Source organism: Gigantopelta aegis, chromosome 6 (genome assembly GCF_016097555.1).
Source record: "Gigantopelta aegis isolate Gae_Host chromosome 6, Gae_host_genome, whole genome shotgun sequence".
Classification (NCBI taxonomy): domain Eukaryota; kingdom Metazoa; phylum Mollusca; class Gastropoda; order Neomphalida; family Peltospiridae; genus Gigantopelta; species Gigantopelta aegis.
Genome location: NC_054704.1, coordinates 93,071,725 through 93,089,199, shown reverse-complemented (window position 1 = coordinate 93,089,199; position 17,475 = coordinate 93,071,725). Strand labels below are relative to the sequence as shown.

At 38.2% G+C, this 17,475-nt stretch overlaps 1 protein-coding gene across 1 annotated transcript in view; it reads left to right on the top strand.

The window, feature by feature from the left end:
• The first annotated feature begins 5,153 nt into the window (after positions 1–5,153).
• Positions 5,154–17,475, top strand: part of LOC121376367 (neuroligin-4, X-linked-like) — a 28,642-nt gene continuing 16,320 nt past the window's right edge. Inside the window, exons 1-3 of the mRNA XM_041504214.1 lie at positions 5,154–5,577; positions 8,897–9,052; positions 16,257–16,410. Coding sequence (XP_041360148.1) covers positions 5,347–5,577; positions 8,897–9,052; positions 16,257–16,410 — 541 coding nt within the window. The 5' untranslated portion in view covers positions 5,154–5,346. The remainder of the gene's footprint in view (positions 5,578–8,896; positions 9,053–16,256; positions 16,411–17,475) is intronic.

The window sequence follows — 17,475 nt, the reverse complement described above, 5'->3', positions numbered from 1 at the left end:
ATCTGTGCAAAACCAACAAGCGAACTCTTTTCGTGACTGGGTACACAAGGGAGCTAACTGTATACTGCTACTTTATAAAATTGACATTTTTGACATGTACGGTATTTTTAGACATATCGGCTTCAGTATATTGAAAGTGCTTCAGGTTGTCCTAATGCCTGTAGTAGCGTGAATTTGATTTTTTTCTTAATGTAAGTTTTTGTATGTATGAAATTAGAGGTGAAATACAGTTTGGGCTATTACAAACATTATGATAACAAGAAACACACTGTATACTAGATACAGACATTGACATTTTAAACAAGAAAATGTGTTTAATAATGTAATTTTAGTTGTTATAACTGCTTTATTACAATGACTAGAAACTCAGGACTGTCTCTTTAACTGACAAATTATTTTTGCTATGAGTTAGATGACACAAATTGCCTTTCTTGTTATAATGTTAAGATATTGTTTGAGATTACATGGATCTGAAATCTGAATATCTGGACTACAGAATACATGTACAAAGTGACTGTTGTTTTATCCTGTTACTGACAGTGAGATGAGGCTCGAGATAACCAAAGACTGGATTATTGGGGTTCTACTACAATATTATTCTTATAGAGTTAAAACAATCAGATACCAGGTTGTTAGGCGAGTCTGCTGGGGACACACAAAGTTTACAGATTCTTGTTTTATTTTACTTCTTCCTCTTGTTCTGTTCTTTGTTGCCTTTTTACACTGGTGCCTTTTTCATCATATGTGTTGAACAAGCAACTATAAATAGTTCCTTTTTACTACTATTAAAGAAAGGGACAATTAAGGTATTTGGCCTGGTATGCATAGTCAACGATATATAATGCACATTATTGCTTAATATCAACAAATATAATCGTATAGTTAATTAATAAAATGGTTAAATGTGACGGCTATTATATATAACGGGAGCAGCCATTTTGTACCATCCCAGTGAATACACCCTCTGGCGAGCTGGTGGTTACATAATACCTATTGTGTCACGTCAGGAATTAGTCTTCGAACTGAAGAAACAAAACATACCTGATTTTTGTGGATGCATCGCAATGTTCTGTAATAATATCCATCCCAGTAAGCCAGCAACAAGTATATATTATTTTTAAATACAAATTAGACCACCATTGTCATAGTGTTGAAGTAACTATTATGTAGTGTTCATAAATTAACCCACGTACTGAAATAATAATCGGGATTATTTTCTTGGTTAATTGGTCTTTTCTTTCTGTGGCCTGTACCTGTGGTTCCTGATTGGCAGGTGTATATTTAGACGGTCCCCAGACACTGTGTCTAGACACACTAAAAAGACATGCTTCTTTTATTAAGATCATACGGTATTGTGTGATAATCGTACGGACACCCCTCAAATCGTAATGGGCATTATCAGCTGTCCTGCTTTATTACTGTAAATAATTCTGTAAAAACCTTGATTAAGTAGACTTTCCCATCTAAAATCACAAAACTGACCAATTACGTAGTCCCCCCGAAAAGAAAATTATCACTTGGGTATCATGAGTGGTCGTTTTTGCCCGAATGTACCCTGTCAATAGGCCTAATAATATGCATTTTTTCTTTGGATTTTTTAAAAGAGAAAAATACTATAACTTCATTTCATTCTATTGATGCAAATAGAAATATATTTAGTTAAATAGTTTATTATACTATCAAATCATTTATGTTGTTTTACAAGTCAGGTTGATGAAAGTGAAGCGCCTTGTCGTAAATTAGAGCGTTTGTTTACACTGTGCATAGAAGAGTTGGATGGAGCTGACGTCACTTTGCCCCAAGCTATACCACCGGACGTCACAAAAACGAAACAAAATGGCTGTCCCCAGTTAACAGGAATAATCATGTTTTTTTATCAACTCTAAAATTACGCGTTTTTTATTTGTTAAAGTGTCAGTATGTGTTGGTGATCTGGGTATGCATCTTTCCAACAAATAAGGCTCTTGTTTGAGTTGACTGTCCCTTTAACATTCAGAAAGTAGTTACTGTATTAAAGGTAATTAAACTAAAATTCAGTGTATTTAAATTTGCATTACACTTAACACAGGTCTAATGGTTTACTGCAGTATCTTAAATACCTAGTCGGAAGAGAAAGAAATGTTTGGTTGGTTGCCTTGGCATACATATATACAAAAATTAAAATCCCACTGTATATTAAAATGTAATTTTATATTTCCTGTATATTAATTGAACCTGATGTACAAAATTATTTTGTGATTTTGTAAGTCAATATTTCATTAAAGCTATATCTCAGGTATATTTTTATTATTTAATCGTTCAGAATAGATCGTCTACATATGTTCTTTCTATGACACGTCATCCTTTGATATGGTGTCACTTCACAGTACCTTGAAACAAACTCTGTGTTAAAGCAACAATCTTAAAAATCTTTGTATTTAATCATTTAGAAAAGATCCGTACATTATTTTCCCTCCTGTGACACGCCATTCTTCGATATGGTCTCACTACACAGTACCTTGATACAAACTCGGTCTTAAAGCTAAAGTCTTTAAACAAAATCTATATCCATTTAAAATGGATCATCCACATTGTTTTTCCCCCCATGAAATGACATTTTTTAATATCTTTTAGTTGCAGTTGTTAATTAGCATGTAAAATGACTGACTACAATTACAGAACTCCGTTTCTACTTTTTCACTGAATATCACAGGTATAACATATCTAAGAGTTTCGTCTTAAATGTCTGTAAGGAAAATAGAAAAAGAAAGAACACTAACTAACTAACTAACTAAGCTTATTAAAATATGAATATTTATTCAATTATTCAGGTTTGTAATGATCCAGTGTACTAGGTTTATAAAATGTCAACGGTTGTATATTTCTTCTAATATATATATAGGTATATATACATAATATGGTTTTATTTCTCACTTTAAAGTATAAAATCTTATTTTTTATATATTTTTTTCTAAACTGTGTTATAATCGGTTACAGTATTTTGTCATTTAAATTTTCATGTTCTATACATTCACGGTTTATTTTGGCTATACAAAAATTGCTTTGTTGTAGCACTGGTATAGACAGTATGCTTTAAAAAAAAACCCATGTACATTAGTGAGAAATCTTATGACATTATTTTTGTGCGTCTGTGTGTGCGTACTGCATGATAATCAGTTTAGAACTAAATGCCCTACGTTTATTTAGTATTTTAGATTCAAATTTAGCCAGATTCAAATTTAGCCAAAAATTTTTTTTGTTGTTTTTGGTTTTTTAATATATAGCATTGAGGTTTATAAACAAAATTGCATTGTCACCTTTTTATCATTTCAGCGACTAATGGAGAATTAATTTCTATTATTGTGTGTTTTTACTTTTTTCAAATAAAGCAAATTTAAAAAAATCAACTGTACAGTCACTGTCTTACCTCCACAGGAAGGAAATGTTTTATTTAACGATGCACTCAACACATTTTATTTACGGTTATGGTTAAGGACCACACAGATATTGAGGGAGGAAACCCGCTGTCGTCACTTCATGGGCTACTCGTTTCGATTACCAGCAAGGGATCTTTTTTTATGCACCATCCCATAGACAGGATAGCACATATCACGGCCTTTGATATACCAGTCGTGGTGCACTGGCTGAACCGAGAAATGGCTAAATGGGCCCACTGACAGGGATCGATCCAAAACTGACCGCCCTTCAAGCGAGCGCTTTACGACTGGGCTACGTCTCAGCCCTACCTCAGTATCAATAAGTACATCTCACTGATCTCAGTACAAACTGGTGCTGGTAGATCGATAATCAATTAAGATGTGAATCGACACACAAAAATATTGTGTATTGTATCGCCAGCAGTAGTATCGTGATGCATCGGTGTATCGCGACACCCCTACTAATCGCTCCAACAAAATGGAGCTAGCATACTTGATCCGATTTAAGTGAGATTGTACTGAAACCTTCACTACGGCTCGATTCTTCTTAGTTGCTGTTTCCATGTTCGACCATTCTGTGCGTTTTACGGACCGAGAACTAAACCGTCAGGGCTTGAAATTAGACCACAAATTACTGTTTGTTGAATAGTAGGTACAGATAATAATGGTGTGTTTTCGTGTGACTTGAATGTTTTAATGTGTTCATGTATCTTGTTTCTTTCTCATTCACTAACCATTTAAGTATTTTTGGAGAGTTCAACCCAGCTTTTCCAATGGAAATAAACAGAATTATTTAAATTGGTCGCTCTTGTTTTTTTTGTTTTTTTTTATTTTGGTGGGTGACGGACGGACAATCAATCAATGTGGTAATTTTAAAGGTTAGTATCGGACACACACGCACACGCACACACGCATACAGAGAGAGAGTGCATACACATTCGACATTTCCACACCACTAGAGCACATTGATTTATTAATCGGCTATTGTTGGATGTCAAACATTTGGTAATTTTGACATGTCGTCTTAGAAAGGAAACCGACAGACAGGATAGCACATACCACGGCCTTCGATATGCCAATCGTGGTGCACTGACTGGAACGAGAAATAGCCCAATGGGCCCACCGACGGAGATCGATCCTAAACCAACCGCTCATCGGGCGAGCGCTTTGCCCGCCCCTCCACATGTCATAATATTTTATGCAAATATCACAATTAGCATTTACTGTCATATTTTATTATATAATAAACTTCTTGATCGAAGTGCATTTTGGATTTAGTCCCAAAACCCAACTAAAAAAAACCACACACACACCAATAAAACTAACACAGACAAATCACTAACACACTACCAAAAAACAAACACACACACACACACACACACACACACACACGTGTGTTTTATGAAATAAAAATAAAATATACAGGTGCAGACAGCAAAATATATGTTTAATATGTTATTATAGTCGTTCAAAAGATTTGGCCGAATTAATACAAAGCCTATTTTATACTTACATGCGAGTAACTATAAACATTTTCAATGCTTAAAGACCTGCATTTAAAGACACTTCGTAAATTCGGCCCTAATTGTTTGGCGGCAACATCTTAAATGTTTTATGTAATAAATAAAATGCAGATGCAGACAGCAAAATATATTTAATATATATTTAAAACGAGCTGACCGAATTTACAAAGCTTATTTTAGACTTACAACTATCTGTTGGGCTGCAGCATTTTAACAATGGCAGTATATTACTGACAGCTCCTTTAAATAAAACAGTTCTTCTTTCTTTAAATACAACTTGTAAATTGTCTGCATTCTTTCTCCAAGAGCACCGCGGCGTCTACTAGCTATCGTTTTATGCCAAGGGAAGAGGCTTGAGCCTTCACACGAGCTTTCTAAACAGCGAAACACGTATTGGCAAATGGAATATGAAAGCCACGTCTGATAGGAAAATGATTCCATGCTCTGTGGTCAGTCTTGTAGTCTGTGTGGCACTGACAGGAACCATTGTGACGTGTGATCCCCAGGAATTCACAGTTCGTGAGACGGTGTACGGAAAGATCCGAGGATACGTGCACAGCGTTCTGGAGAACTCGACAGTTGAGCGCTTCCTGGGAATCCCCTACGCGGCTCCCCCGACCGGCCATCTCAGGTTCGAGGTGAGAATTTAACAGTTACAGCACTAAGTTTGCTTTGTTTAACGACTCCACTAGTAGAGCACATTGATTTATTAATCAGTAACTATTGGGTGTCTAATATTTGGTAATTCTGACATACATGTATATTATCGGAGAGGAAACCCGCTACACTTTTCCATTAGTACAAGCTAGGGATCCTTTATTTGCACCATCCCACAAACAGGATATTACAAACCACAGCCTTTGTTACACCAGCTGTGGAACATTGGTTGGAACGAGAAATAACCCAATGAGTCCATCGACGGGGATCGATCTTAGACCGACCGTGCATCAGGTGAAGAACGCTTTACCACTGGGCTACGTCCCGCCCTTGTTTTGTTTAACGACACCGATACAGCACATTGATTTATTAATCATCGGGTATTGGATGTCAAACATTTGGTAATTCTAACATACATGTATAGTCTCAAATAGGAATCCCCGCTACATTTTTTCAATAGTAACAAGGGATCTTTTATATGCACCGCCCGACAGACAGGATAGCATGTCATGTCATGTCACAGGGTTTTACGTGCACATTCAGAACAAGCTGTTGTAGCGCACGCCTGTCGTGGGCACAAGAGCCGGCCTTGGCCGGCTCCTCCGTCCATGACAGGAAAGGTGGGGGGAGGGGAGAGGGGAGAGGAGGGACCGCCTGCACTGGCAGGTGCAAAGGAGCACCAGCAGCCCAATCAAATCGGTAGCAGGCGGGTGGGGGTGGTGGTGGTGCTATGGAATTTGAATGGAGCAGTTAAATGCCAAAGAGAAAAGGGTGCGCAATTTTGATTGAGGGAATTTTGCGCAATTTTGAACGGTCGGTCGAAAGGTAAATGGCCGAGCTAATATAGGTTTTGATATTAGTGAATCGAGAGTAGCTCGTTAATTTTAGACCTTTACGATGCTGTGGTGTCTCCCTAGGTTGCCCATAGGGCCCTTATAAAGGGCCTGACCGCTTCTGGTCGAGGCATCACCATACCACGGCCTTTTATATTCCAGTAGGATAGCACATACCACGGCCTTTTATATTCCAGTAGTGGTGCACTGACTGGAACAAGAAATAGCCCGATAGGCCCACCGACGGGGATCGATCCTAGACTGACCGCATATCAGGTGAACGCTTTACCACTGGGTTACATCCCGTCACAGCAGTACGTTATTTGATGGCCTAAACAACTCTATCGAGATTGTCTCTCCCCTTCCCCACTAATAAATTTGACCTAAGTAAGCTAATATTAATGATACAAAATGCAATTAACACTAGCGTTTATTTCACAATCTATTTGGGCTGTGTTTAACGCGAGAGTGTACGCGCTTTAGACCTTAAAATGGTTCGATCGGACCCACTTCTCCCCCCCCCCCTCCCCCCACCACCATCCTGGTAGTTCTCTAAAACAGACCGTCACTAAGTTCAGCCAATCTAATTAAAATTAGCTCCACTATTACATGTGGATCTAACACCAGCCAGTTGGAGCTCATGTCCACCAATCAAAACCTTACTTGCAGAATCCTGCCAGTGATTTAAAAATAATTTGAAAAAATTCCGAATTATCCTGAGGGTATACGGCATGTTTCGTGTGAATTACGAATGCCTTAAAACATGTTTTATTTTATAAAATAAATAATTTTTAATGTAAAATTGAAGATTTTTTTGTATCACTTAACCCGTACGTATTGGTATGGTTCGCTGTACTGCGGCCACTAAAATAGACTCGCCCGATAGTTTTAGAATTTGTATGCTCCCAAATAACGTCAGGAATAAAAGGCGAAGTGTGATTGGTCGATATTTAAATTATTATTTACAGACGAAATGTTACCTGGACATTGGGGACTACGCAGCTATTGTGTTGTTAGTTTTAAATCACTGGCAGGATTCTGCAAGTAAGGTTTTGATTGGTGGACATGAGCTCCAACTGGCTGGTGTTAGATCCACATGTAATAGTGGAGCTAATTTTAATTAGATTGTAAGTTCAGCCAGCTAACGTGTCGTTAACTTTCACGAACTACAAATATTTGATTAGTTCCCAACCTGGCCATTCTGTTTACCGTGAAGCACATAAACCAGTCTAGCGGACATGTATTCCTGACGGTAAGAGAGCTAGACGGACGTCTGGACAGTTATACGCTCATTACTGCCAGAGAACAATGCATATCAATTTTGCGCAAACTGTGACAATAAAACGGTAGTCAAAGATTCCCGCTCTAATACAACAATTCTATTTTTGACATTAAATACTATTACATCGATAATTTTCGAGTTCCGTGACAGCAAATGTTTCAGATAGTAATCTCTAATACACACACTACAGGAAGAATAACAGTCCATTATTTTCTAATTATTATTATTATTATTTAATTTAATTTAATTTAATTTAATTTAATTTAATTTTTTAAATAAACAAATTTGGTAGTATCAGGGTATAACAGTCCATTATGATGTAGGGCCTACCTTGGGTGAACAGTCCCCCAAAACTCGTTTTCAAAGAGTTTTGTATTAACCACTTGAGGTGGGGGTGTCACCATGCAGTCAACATGTGACTCATGTCACTGCATTTAAGGTACAGGTACCCTCCCCCAATATAATTATAGTATAAATAGATAATAATACACGAGTGACCGTTAGATACCATTTAGGCTATCTCACGCAAAAGAAACCGGCTGACGTCACTTTTAAAACTGTTAAATGTTTTAAATTTTAAAGTTTTCTAGCAGCGTTTTCCAAATTTTTGTAAAAATAGTTTTAAAATATATTTTAGAATTATGTGTTCTGTTTTATTTTCGTAATAGTTCTATTGGTTTTGGGTACGGGCTTCGATATAGGCGTACGGTCTTCCATTTTTGTACGGGGTGCGTGGGTGGGTGGGGGGGGGGGGGTGGGGACGACGCTGATTTTTGCCCGATTATACGAAAATGCCCGAATCTGGATGAAAATATTTATTCATATTTGTATTACTGTTAAACAGTTATACAAGGTTACAAACGAATCACTGCGCATTTTTACACGGATTCCAACTAATATTTTGTGTAGAATGATGGAAATACACAGTGAAAAGGTTTCAGGCTATCTTTATCGTTTTTGGACGAATTTGAGATTCTAAAAACTATTTGTTTCGAACTCATTGCTTTTTAATACTGGGTTTAGTAGCCTAGTTTTGCACATAAGCACAAATTTACGACGGGAAAACTATTGTTTAATAATACTTAGCCGTAGTTTATAATGTGCTAAGGTGTCTTTTAACAAACATTCCTTTTCTTTAAATTGATATATCTCTATTATATGAAAACTAAAGCATTTTCCTTGCAGAATCCTCGAGAACCTCCAACATGGACAGACATCTTGAATACGACGGTGCTGTCCCCTGCGTGCCCTCAAAGCCACTGGGGGTACCTTAGATGGCACGTACCAGATTTTGATTCCCACAGCGAGGATTGTCTCTATATGAACATCTATGTCCCTAAGGTTGGTCTGAACATCGTCGATGTCGCCAGTTATTTGTTTCAGATGTTTATAAACCACCATTGATTTTCTTTAATGTCTAATAGACTATTAGCTAATATATATATTTTATTATTATATAACATTTAGTGAAATATCTTAAAATATCAGTGACGATATTCACTATTTCACTCTAAAATGTTTTATCGTCACTATAGAAAGTGTTATTTTCACTGTAAGAAAGCTGGACTATTTTGCTGTTGGCATTTTAAAAATAAAGGTAAATTGCCAAAAGTTATATAATAAATAGAAAATTTCATGTATTTTTGTCAAATATGATTGATATCTCATCTCGTGAAGTTTGCAATCATATAACACTCGTCGCACAAGCGCGACTCGTGAGATATGATTGCAACTCGATGAGATATAAATCATATTTGACAAAAAACATGAAATATCCTCTATATATTACAGTCGTTGCAAGTATTACATGTATATGAAATGCGTGTATGCTATGCATTTGTCATCTGAAAATTGCGAATCTAAATATAGCTTTGCCTAACCTTTACTTCCGTCAGCACATTAAAGTGGTTAACCCTAGTTTTCAAACACTACGACGTATTTTTCACTTAGTGACTATTAAAGTCACTGACCCTATTTTGCAAACACTACGCCGTATTTTTCACTATTAAAACAATTTTTGATCATTTAAATTAAAAAGGCACGTTCGTCTGAGAAGTAATGGCTAGACAAGGTCTGTTTATTTTATTTTTTTGACAGTATTTCCCTGTTTAAACACCAGACTTTAGCTTATCTTTGTTATAGCCTTATCCAAGTGTGTTGCTAGTGTGTCCATTTTCACGAGCTGAAACTAGGGTATGCGCCTTTAAATGTGGGACATCAATTACAAGGTCATGACAGGTTACAACAAAAAAAAAGACGGAAAGAAAAAAGAAAGAAAGAAAGAAAGAAAAGAAAAGAAAGAAAGAAAGAAAGAAAGAAAAATAAATAAATGTGTTACCTAGATTTGTAAAACAGTTTTTATCTGACCTATAAATGGTTTACACAGCTGTTCGTATGGGCCTACATTACATGATGAAATAACATGCTGAATGCCAGCATAGATTCAGCATACATGTAAGGTTTGAGCTAGGCGTCCTTGAAAAAAATATTTACAAAATTTTGTTTTGATATTGTTCTTTAGGAGTGAGGATTCGAGGGGTGCGAACTTTGCACCCTTGAGCATTTTGAAATATTCAACATGGCGTCCAAAATGGCTGCCAAAATACACAACTGGCAATATTTAGAGTATTGTATCACCTTTGTCTAAACTGTTGATGTCTATGACGGTGTTTTAGGGGTCGGGAAATTCATTTTGAACTACCCCAAGTTGATTAAGGTATTGCAACATCATTTAACTCCAAGATGGCCGGCAGTATCACAGACAGAACAAGGAAAGTACAATGCATCCCATTTTACATCAACTAATTGAGATATTGCATCATCATTTAAACCCATAATGGCCATGAAAATGGCCGCCTCAAGTCAGAACTTGGTCAGATCTGACATTCTATTTTACCCCAAACAATAAATAATTTACATTTCAAATACAAAGCTTCATTGTGCAAGGAATTCAGTCCCCACAATCACTAACACAGATGTTTATCATTGCTTGAAAGAAAAAATAAATGACATTGTTATATGTTTGTCATCATCTGAAACAATGGTTTTGAAACCAGCTGCCAAGTTTTAAAGATGTATCAATCTTTGTGGGTTTAAAAAAAATACATGACATGGACCAAGTAGTTCACAGTGTCAAGCTTGCTCTCATAAAAGGGACATTCCAATTACTTGTATACTAGTATGTTTCAACTATACCTAGAAATGATGACCATAACTAAATGCATGTAGTAGCCATATATTCACAGGGTATTTAAATGGTTTCTGCCTAACAAAGAGTATTTTAATGAATATACACCATGCAATGATCCATGACCTAATGATGTAAACATAGTAGACTTTTAATCATACATTCAGCCAGACCTCTCCACTTTAATCCTCCTCATAAGCCTGCTTGCCAGCTATTGAACATTATATGGTAATTAGGTGACCACACCGAATTAGATGCACGATTGCAAAGAAGCAACTTCAGATTTCAGCCCAAACGATAGTTACTTGTAAAAACTGCAATACACAATGCAGGAACATCAAAGAAACACGAAAAGGTCGCAACTCATCTGATGGCCTTTGCCTTTTAAGGCTGTGCTACCTTTACTATGATATAATGGTTTTCAAAAGTAATAACCATGAACTTCTGCCCGATTATTTACACTTATTAAACTTGGAATTTGTTTCTGAAATTAGATTGCGCAGACGTTGATTAGTGAAAGAAAATGAAGCTTTACGTCACTTCTACAAGGAGGTGTTCCGTGTGCAGTAAAGCCAGCAATCTCTGAAACCACACAGCCTTTCAAGCAGATACTTAACCAACGTTCGCCGACGTGTGTGTGTATGTGTGTCTGTGTGTATGTATGCGTGTATGTGTGTGCGTCTCTGTGTGTGTGTATGCATGCGTGTGTGTCTATATGTGTGATTATGTGACTGTGACTGTGAGCGAGTGTGTGTGTACGTGTGTCCGAGTGTGTGTGTGTGTCTGAGTGTATGTGAGTGTGTGTGTATGAGAGAGAGATAGAGAGAGAGAGAGAGAGAGAGAGAGAGAGAGAGAGAGAGAGAGAGAGAGAGAAAGTGAGTGTATGCATGCATGTGAGTGTATGTATATGTGTGTGCGTGTGTGTGTGTATGTGTGTTGTGCGTCTTTGTGTGTGTATATATGTGTGTGTCTGTGTGTGTCTGTTTTTGTATGTTTCTGTGTGTATGTGTGTGTCTGTGTGTGTGTCTCTGTTTGTGTGTGTGTGTGTGTGTATGTGTAATGTGTGTTTGTGTATGTGTGTTTGTGTGTGTATATGTGTCTTCATGTGTGTGTATATGTGTCTGTGTGTATCTGCGTGTGTATGTATATGTGTGTGTATGTGTCTGTGTGTGTGTGTGTGTGTTTCTGTGTGTATGAGTGTGTGTGTATGTGTGTGCGCGTTTGTGTGTGTGTGTGTCTGTCTGTGTATGTGTGTGTGTGTGTTTGTGTGTACGTGTTTGTGTGTCTGTGTGTGTGTGTCTCTGTGTGTGTGTGTGTGCGTGTGTGTGTGTTTGTGTGTATCTGTCTGTGTGTGTGTATATGTGTCTGTGTGTCTCTACGTGTCTCTGTGTGTGTATTCTGTGTGTGTGTTTGTGTCTGTTTGTGTGTGTATGTGTGTGTAATATGTGTGTGTTTAATGTATGTATGTAATGTGTGTGTATTCTGTGCGTGTCTATGTGTGTGTGTGTCTGTGTTTGTGGTTATGTGTCTGTGTGTGTGTGTGTATGTGGGTGTGTCTGTGTGTGTTTATTTGTGTGTGTGTGTGTGTGTTTGTTTGTCTGTGTGTATGTGTGTGTGTCTGTGTGTGTCTGTGTTTGTGTGTATATGTGTGTGTGTCTGTGTGTGTGTATGTGTGTGTGTGTGTAATGTGTGTGTGTTTAATGTGTGTATCTAATGTGTGTGTATGTGTCTGTACGTGTCTACGTGTCTGTGTCTGTGTGTGCGTGTGTGTATTTGTGTGTGTATATGTCGGTGTGTTTGTGTGTGTATGTGTCTGTGTGTGTATATGTGTGTATCTGTGTTTGTGTGTTTTTGTGTGTGTATGTGTTTGTGTCTGTGTGTGTGTATATGTGTCTGCATGTGTGTATATGTGTATGTATGTGTGTCTGTGTATGTGTCTGTGTGTGTGTGTGTGTTTAAGTGTGAGTGTGTGTGTGTGTTTGTGTGTGTGTGTGTGTGTGTGTCTGTGTATGTGTGTGTGTGTGTGTGTGTGTTTGTGTGTATATGTGCGTGTTTGTGTGAGCGTGTTTGTGTGTGTGTGTCTGTGTGTGTGTTTGTCTGTGTGTGTCTGTGTGTGTGCGTGTTTGTGTGTGTGTGTGTGTGTTTGTTTGTATGTGTCTCTGTGTGTATATGTGTCTGTGTGTATGTGTCTCTGTGTTTGTATTCTCTATGTGTGTTTGTGTGTCTATATGTGTGTATGTAATGTGTGTGTATTTAATGTGTGTATCTGTGTGTATGTGTATGTGTCTGTGCGTGTCTATGTGTGTATGTGTCTGTGTTTGTGTCTATGTGTGTGCGTGTGTGTATTTGTGTGTATGTGCCTGTATGTGTGTGTGTATGTGTGTGTGTCCAATGTATGTATATATGTGTGTGTGTGTGTGTATGTGTGTGTAATGTGTGTGTTTGTGTGTGATGTTTGTGTTTGTGTCTGTGTATGTCTCTCTGTGTGTATCTATGTGTGTGTGTCTGTCTCTGTGTGTGTGTGTGTGTGTGTGTGTGTGTGTGTGTGTGTTTGTGTGTGTGTGTGTGTGTGTGTGTATGTCTGTCTGTCTGTCTCTGTGTGTGTGTGTGTGTGTGTGTGTGTGTGTGTGTGTACCTTCAGCTCACTGGTGGTGGTGATTGTGGTGGGAATCCAGTTTTGAACTGGGCAGCCGCTTATATTAAGGTATGGTCAAAGTTTCGTACAACAAGGCTGTATCAATCCAAGGGTACTTTGAAAGAGAGTCTTCCCAAGCTAGCCATAAATAATATATTTAAAGTTGACCCCGTGCCCCCCCCCCCCCCCCCCCTCCGCGGAAGTTGCGGCCCTATACCTACTACAGTCTCTATGTAGTTCAGCGTCATGACACTATCTGATAGTCAGTATCAAGTCCGACACGAGGTCACGGTCAGTGTCTGAACTTCCTACACAAATAGATTTAACCGTATATTTCTATTTGTAGCATCTTCTTACCTTTGTATTAGTGGTTTTGCTGACCAGCTCTACAAAGGGATGGGTAAACAAATATGATGGGTATTTCAACTTTGAGTGTCCGCGAGGTCAAGTTATCAGCAGAATTGTCAGCCGGCACAGCAACTGGTATGAAGATCGTGTGTGGGATTTCACTTGCAAAGACGTTGGTGCCACTGACATCTGCGAGAAAACGGGTAAGACAAAAGCAATACTAATCTATAAATTACTTCATATCTGCCATATTTCGCTATTGTTATATTTATTTCTTCTAACTAAACATTAATTGACCGCCTACATAATCTTTGCCTAATTCTATTGAGAACATTCAAACAGTGGTTTTCCCAAAACCTTTGGTAAACGTATAAATTAAACGGGAACAAATATACGTTATGTATCCATTGGTTCTGCATTGGAAGAGTAAATACAATTATTTGGTTGTAATATTTGCCCATGCAGTTCAAACTATATCGTTACATTTTGGAACATATATTAAGATCTTTCGTCGGAAGCAACTTTCATCAAGCACCTTTAATTTAAAAATGTATTGGTCACAATTACAATTAGAATTCTATACCTAAAATATTATACATAATTCTTGTTCATATAAGAGCAGGACACACGCGATCTGCTCATAATTCCAGCCGCCATCTTGATTTTCAAAATGGCCGCCATCAAACCAACAAATTTGCCAATATTTTGTTTCCTAATACACATACATACTTGATTTAAGTTGCTAATTTCATGTTTTCGCACCCATTCACTACAATAAACATGATAACAATAATGTATATTTATATTTTATAAACTTGAATACCAAATATAGGACCCATTAGACAGAAAACATTGTGAAATCCTAAATTAGCTGCACATTATCCCATTTATAGTCAGTCTGTAGGACAACACATTTCTGGACAAGTACATCGTTCAGTACAGGGAACCAATGCTGTTAAAACGTTCAAGTAGGTCTCCATGCCTTCTTCCATCCACATTTTATCGGTTCCATACATCAGTTGGCTGCCTCGGGATTTAGTATGTTTGGTGAGGGCACCTTTAGTGCGAGGTATACGATCTAGCTGCCTTACTTTGGGTTTTCTTTTCTTCGTTTATTTGGGTGCTTTCGTTTGTCCTGTCATAAAGAAGTATGACGAAGCTTTGAAGCTGATACATGCTCTTATCTGTGATGCAGGCAGACCTTTGGGACAGACACAGAAAGTTTCCTGTTGTATCAGGACAAAATGTATAAGTGTCCTGAGCTGTTTTTCCACAATACTACTGAACGACAATGATGTGTCATACCCACCAACCGCAAGGAAAAATTCGAAGTGCCTTTGCATTTTGTTCTCCTAGGTTGGCTGCAATATCATGAGCTGGTATCATCCTAAAACTTCTTTACATGTCATAAACAATACATGGTTCACCAAGAGATAAAATATGGAAATTGCCAGGACCACAACATAACAGTGTCCTCCAAATTTGTTCAGTACTTACGTTGACGTTGGTTAGCGTTCTGGGAACAATGGAGAGCTGTCGTCCATCACGGAAGTCTAGTGTTAATCTGGACTCGTCTGAAAAGGTTATCCGAGCTCAACGTCTGTTGGTCCAATGTCTACACCATTGACGTCTGGCAGGAATGTGTCTCGCAGTCAAATGTGGGGTAACGTAGGGTCGACATGCGTGGATGTTGCTTCTATGCAGTCTGTTTAGTCTGACCAGACACTGTAACGCCAGTTGTAACTCGAGTCCTTTTGCGATTTGATTGGCTGACTGACCTCGATTCCTCAACGTGTAAGTTCTAATGAAGCACCTCTGAACCGGAGTTGTGGCCCTTGGCCGTCCTGAACGGGGACAATCATCCAAATTTCTGGTTTGTCGATATCGGGCCCACAATCGGCTAATGACTGATTGTAACATATTAAGTCTACGGGCTGCAATTCGCTGGGTGATGCCAACCTGGAGCACACCTACAACCCTGATACGTTCCTGACGTTGGAGACGTCGCATTATTGAAAAGTTACACACTGAGAATGTGACAGCAAGGTTATGATTTAGTGCTTCAGTAAGAAACACGAAAGAATATTGCCACAGTGTGCACACAACGTACACACAAACTAAGTGTTCAACTTCAAATCACACCCTTCGCACGTGCAATGTCATTTCACGTGCTTCGCGATCAAACCATTTGGTGCGTTTTTTCATGCTCTTTAAGTGGAAACATTAACGCACATTTTGCACTTATTTTGAATTTTATATCTCATTTCATTCTATAATTATTGATATTTGAAATGGAATATCCCTTACTTATTTTTAACATTATATATAATCGCGTTTCTTTTGTTGCTCAGTATGCATGTATTTGTCTATTCAAGACAGGAGTTAACAACGCTGGTGGTATGGCGGTGCTGGTCCACGTCCACGGGGGGTCCAACTTGATTGGAATGGCGGCGATGTTTCACGGAGACGTCCTAGCTGTGATGGGCAACATCATCGTGGTTACGTTCAACTACAGACTCGGCCCGTTTGGTGAGATATGTGTTGTGCTTAGTGTCAGATATAGCAATTATTTTACTGTGATTTTATTCTAGGAATCATTAAAAGTAATCTAAAATTAAATGATATCTTATTCGCCACTCATATAGGCGTACGGACTCCCATTTCTGTAGGGGGATGGTGTGGGGGGGGGGGGGAGGGGAGGATAGACTGACTTTTCACGGCCATAGCTAGGATTTTTGGGGAGGGGCAACTGAGTAGTTAATAGTCTAAAACTCCTTAAACGGTTAAGAAGAGAATTTTCTTTAAGTTTCTATGATCTTTTCCGGCAGTTGCCCCCCTGCCCTACCCCCCTCCCCCGCTAGCTACGGCCTTGCTTTTGCCCAAATTACGCGAAAATGCCCGAATCTGTATAACAACATAGATTCATATTAGCAATACTACCAAACAGCTAGATAGGGTGGAAATAAAATCACTACTCATTGTTACATGGATTACAGCTAATTTTGAAGGTAGATTGATGGAAACATATGGTAAAAAGGTCTCAGGTTAGCACATTTTCCCCGAATATCTCTATAATTTTAGCCCAAATTTGAGGTTTTGCACCAGCATGTTTGTAAGTTACAGCTACTTGGTGTCTAACATGATTATTTTGACACATGGTCTAAGAGAAAATGAAAGAGAGAACCCGTTGTCGCCACATAGGCTGCTCCTGACCACAAAACAGTAAGGGATCTTTTATAAGCACTTTCCAAGACAGGGCAGTACATACCACGGCTCAGTCTGATTGGATTCCAATAAATAAGTATATTTTCTATCAATTCAATGAATTTAAGTAACACTATTTCAACTTCAGTAGTAAATATTAGTGTTTACAGATGTATTACACTGTAATATTAATTAACAAAACCGGTTTCGTCCGTACGTCAGTGTGCGTGCTTGTGCGTGCATGTGTGTGTTTGTATGTTTTATCATTTATTTTATATTATTCAGGGGCGTAGGCTGAGGCTAAAAACCGGCATAGGTGGCGTCGTGGTTAAGCCATCGGACTACAGGCTGGTAGGTACAGGGTTCGCAGCCCGGTACCGGCTCCAACCC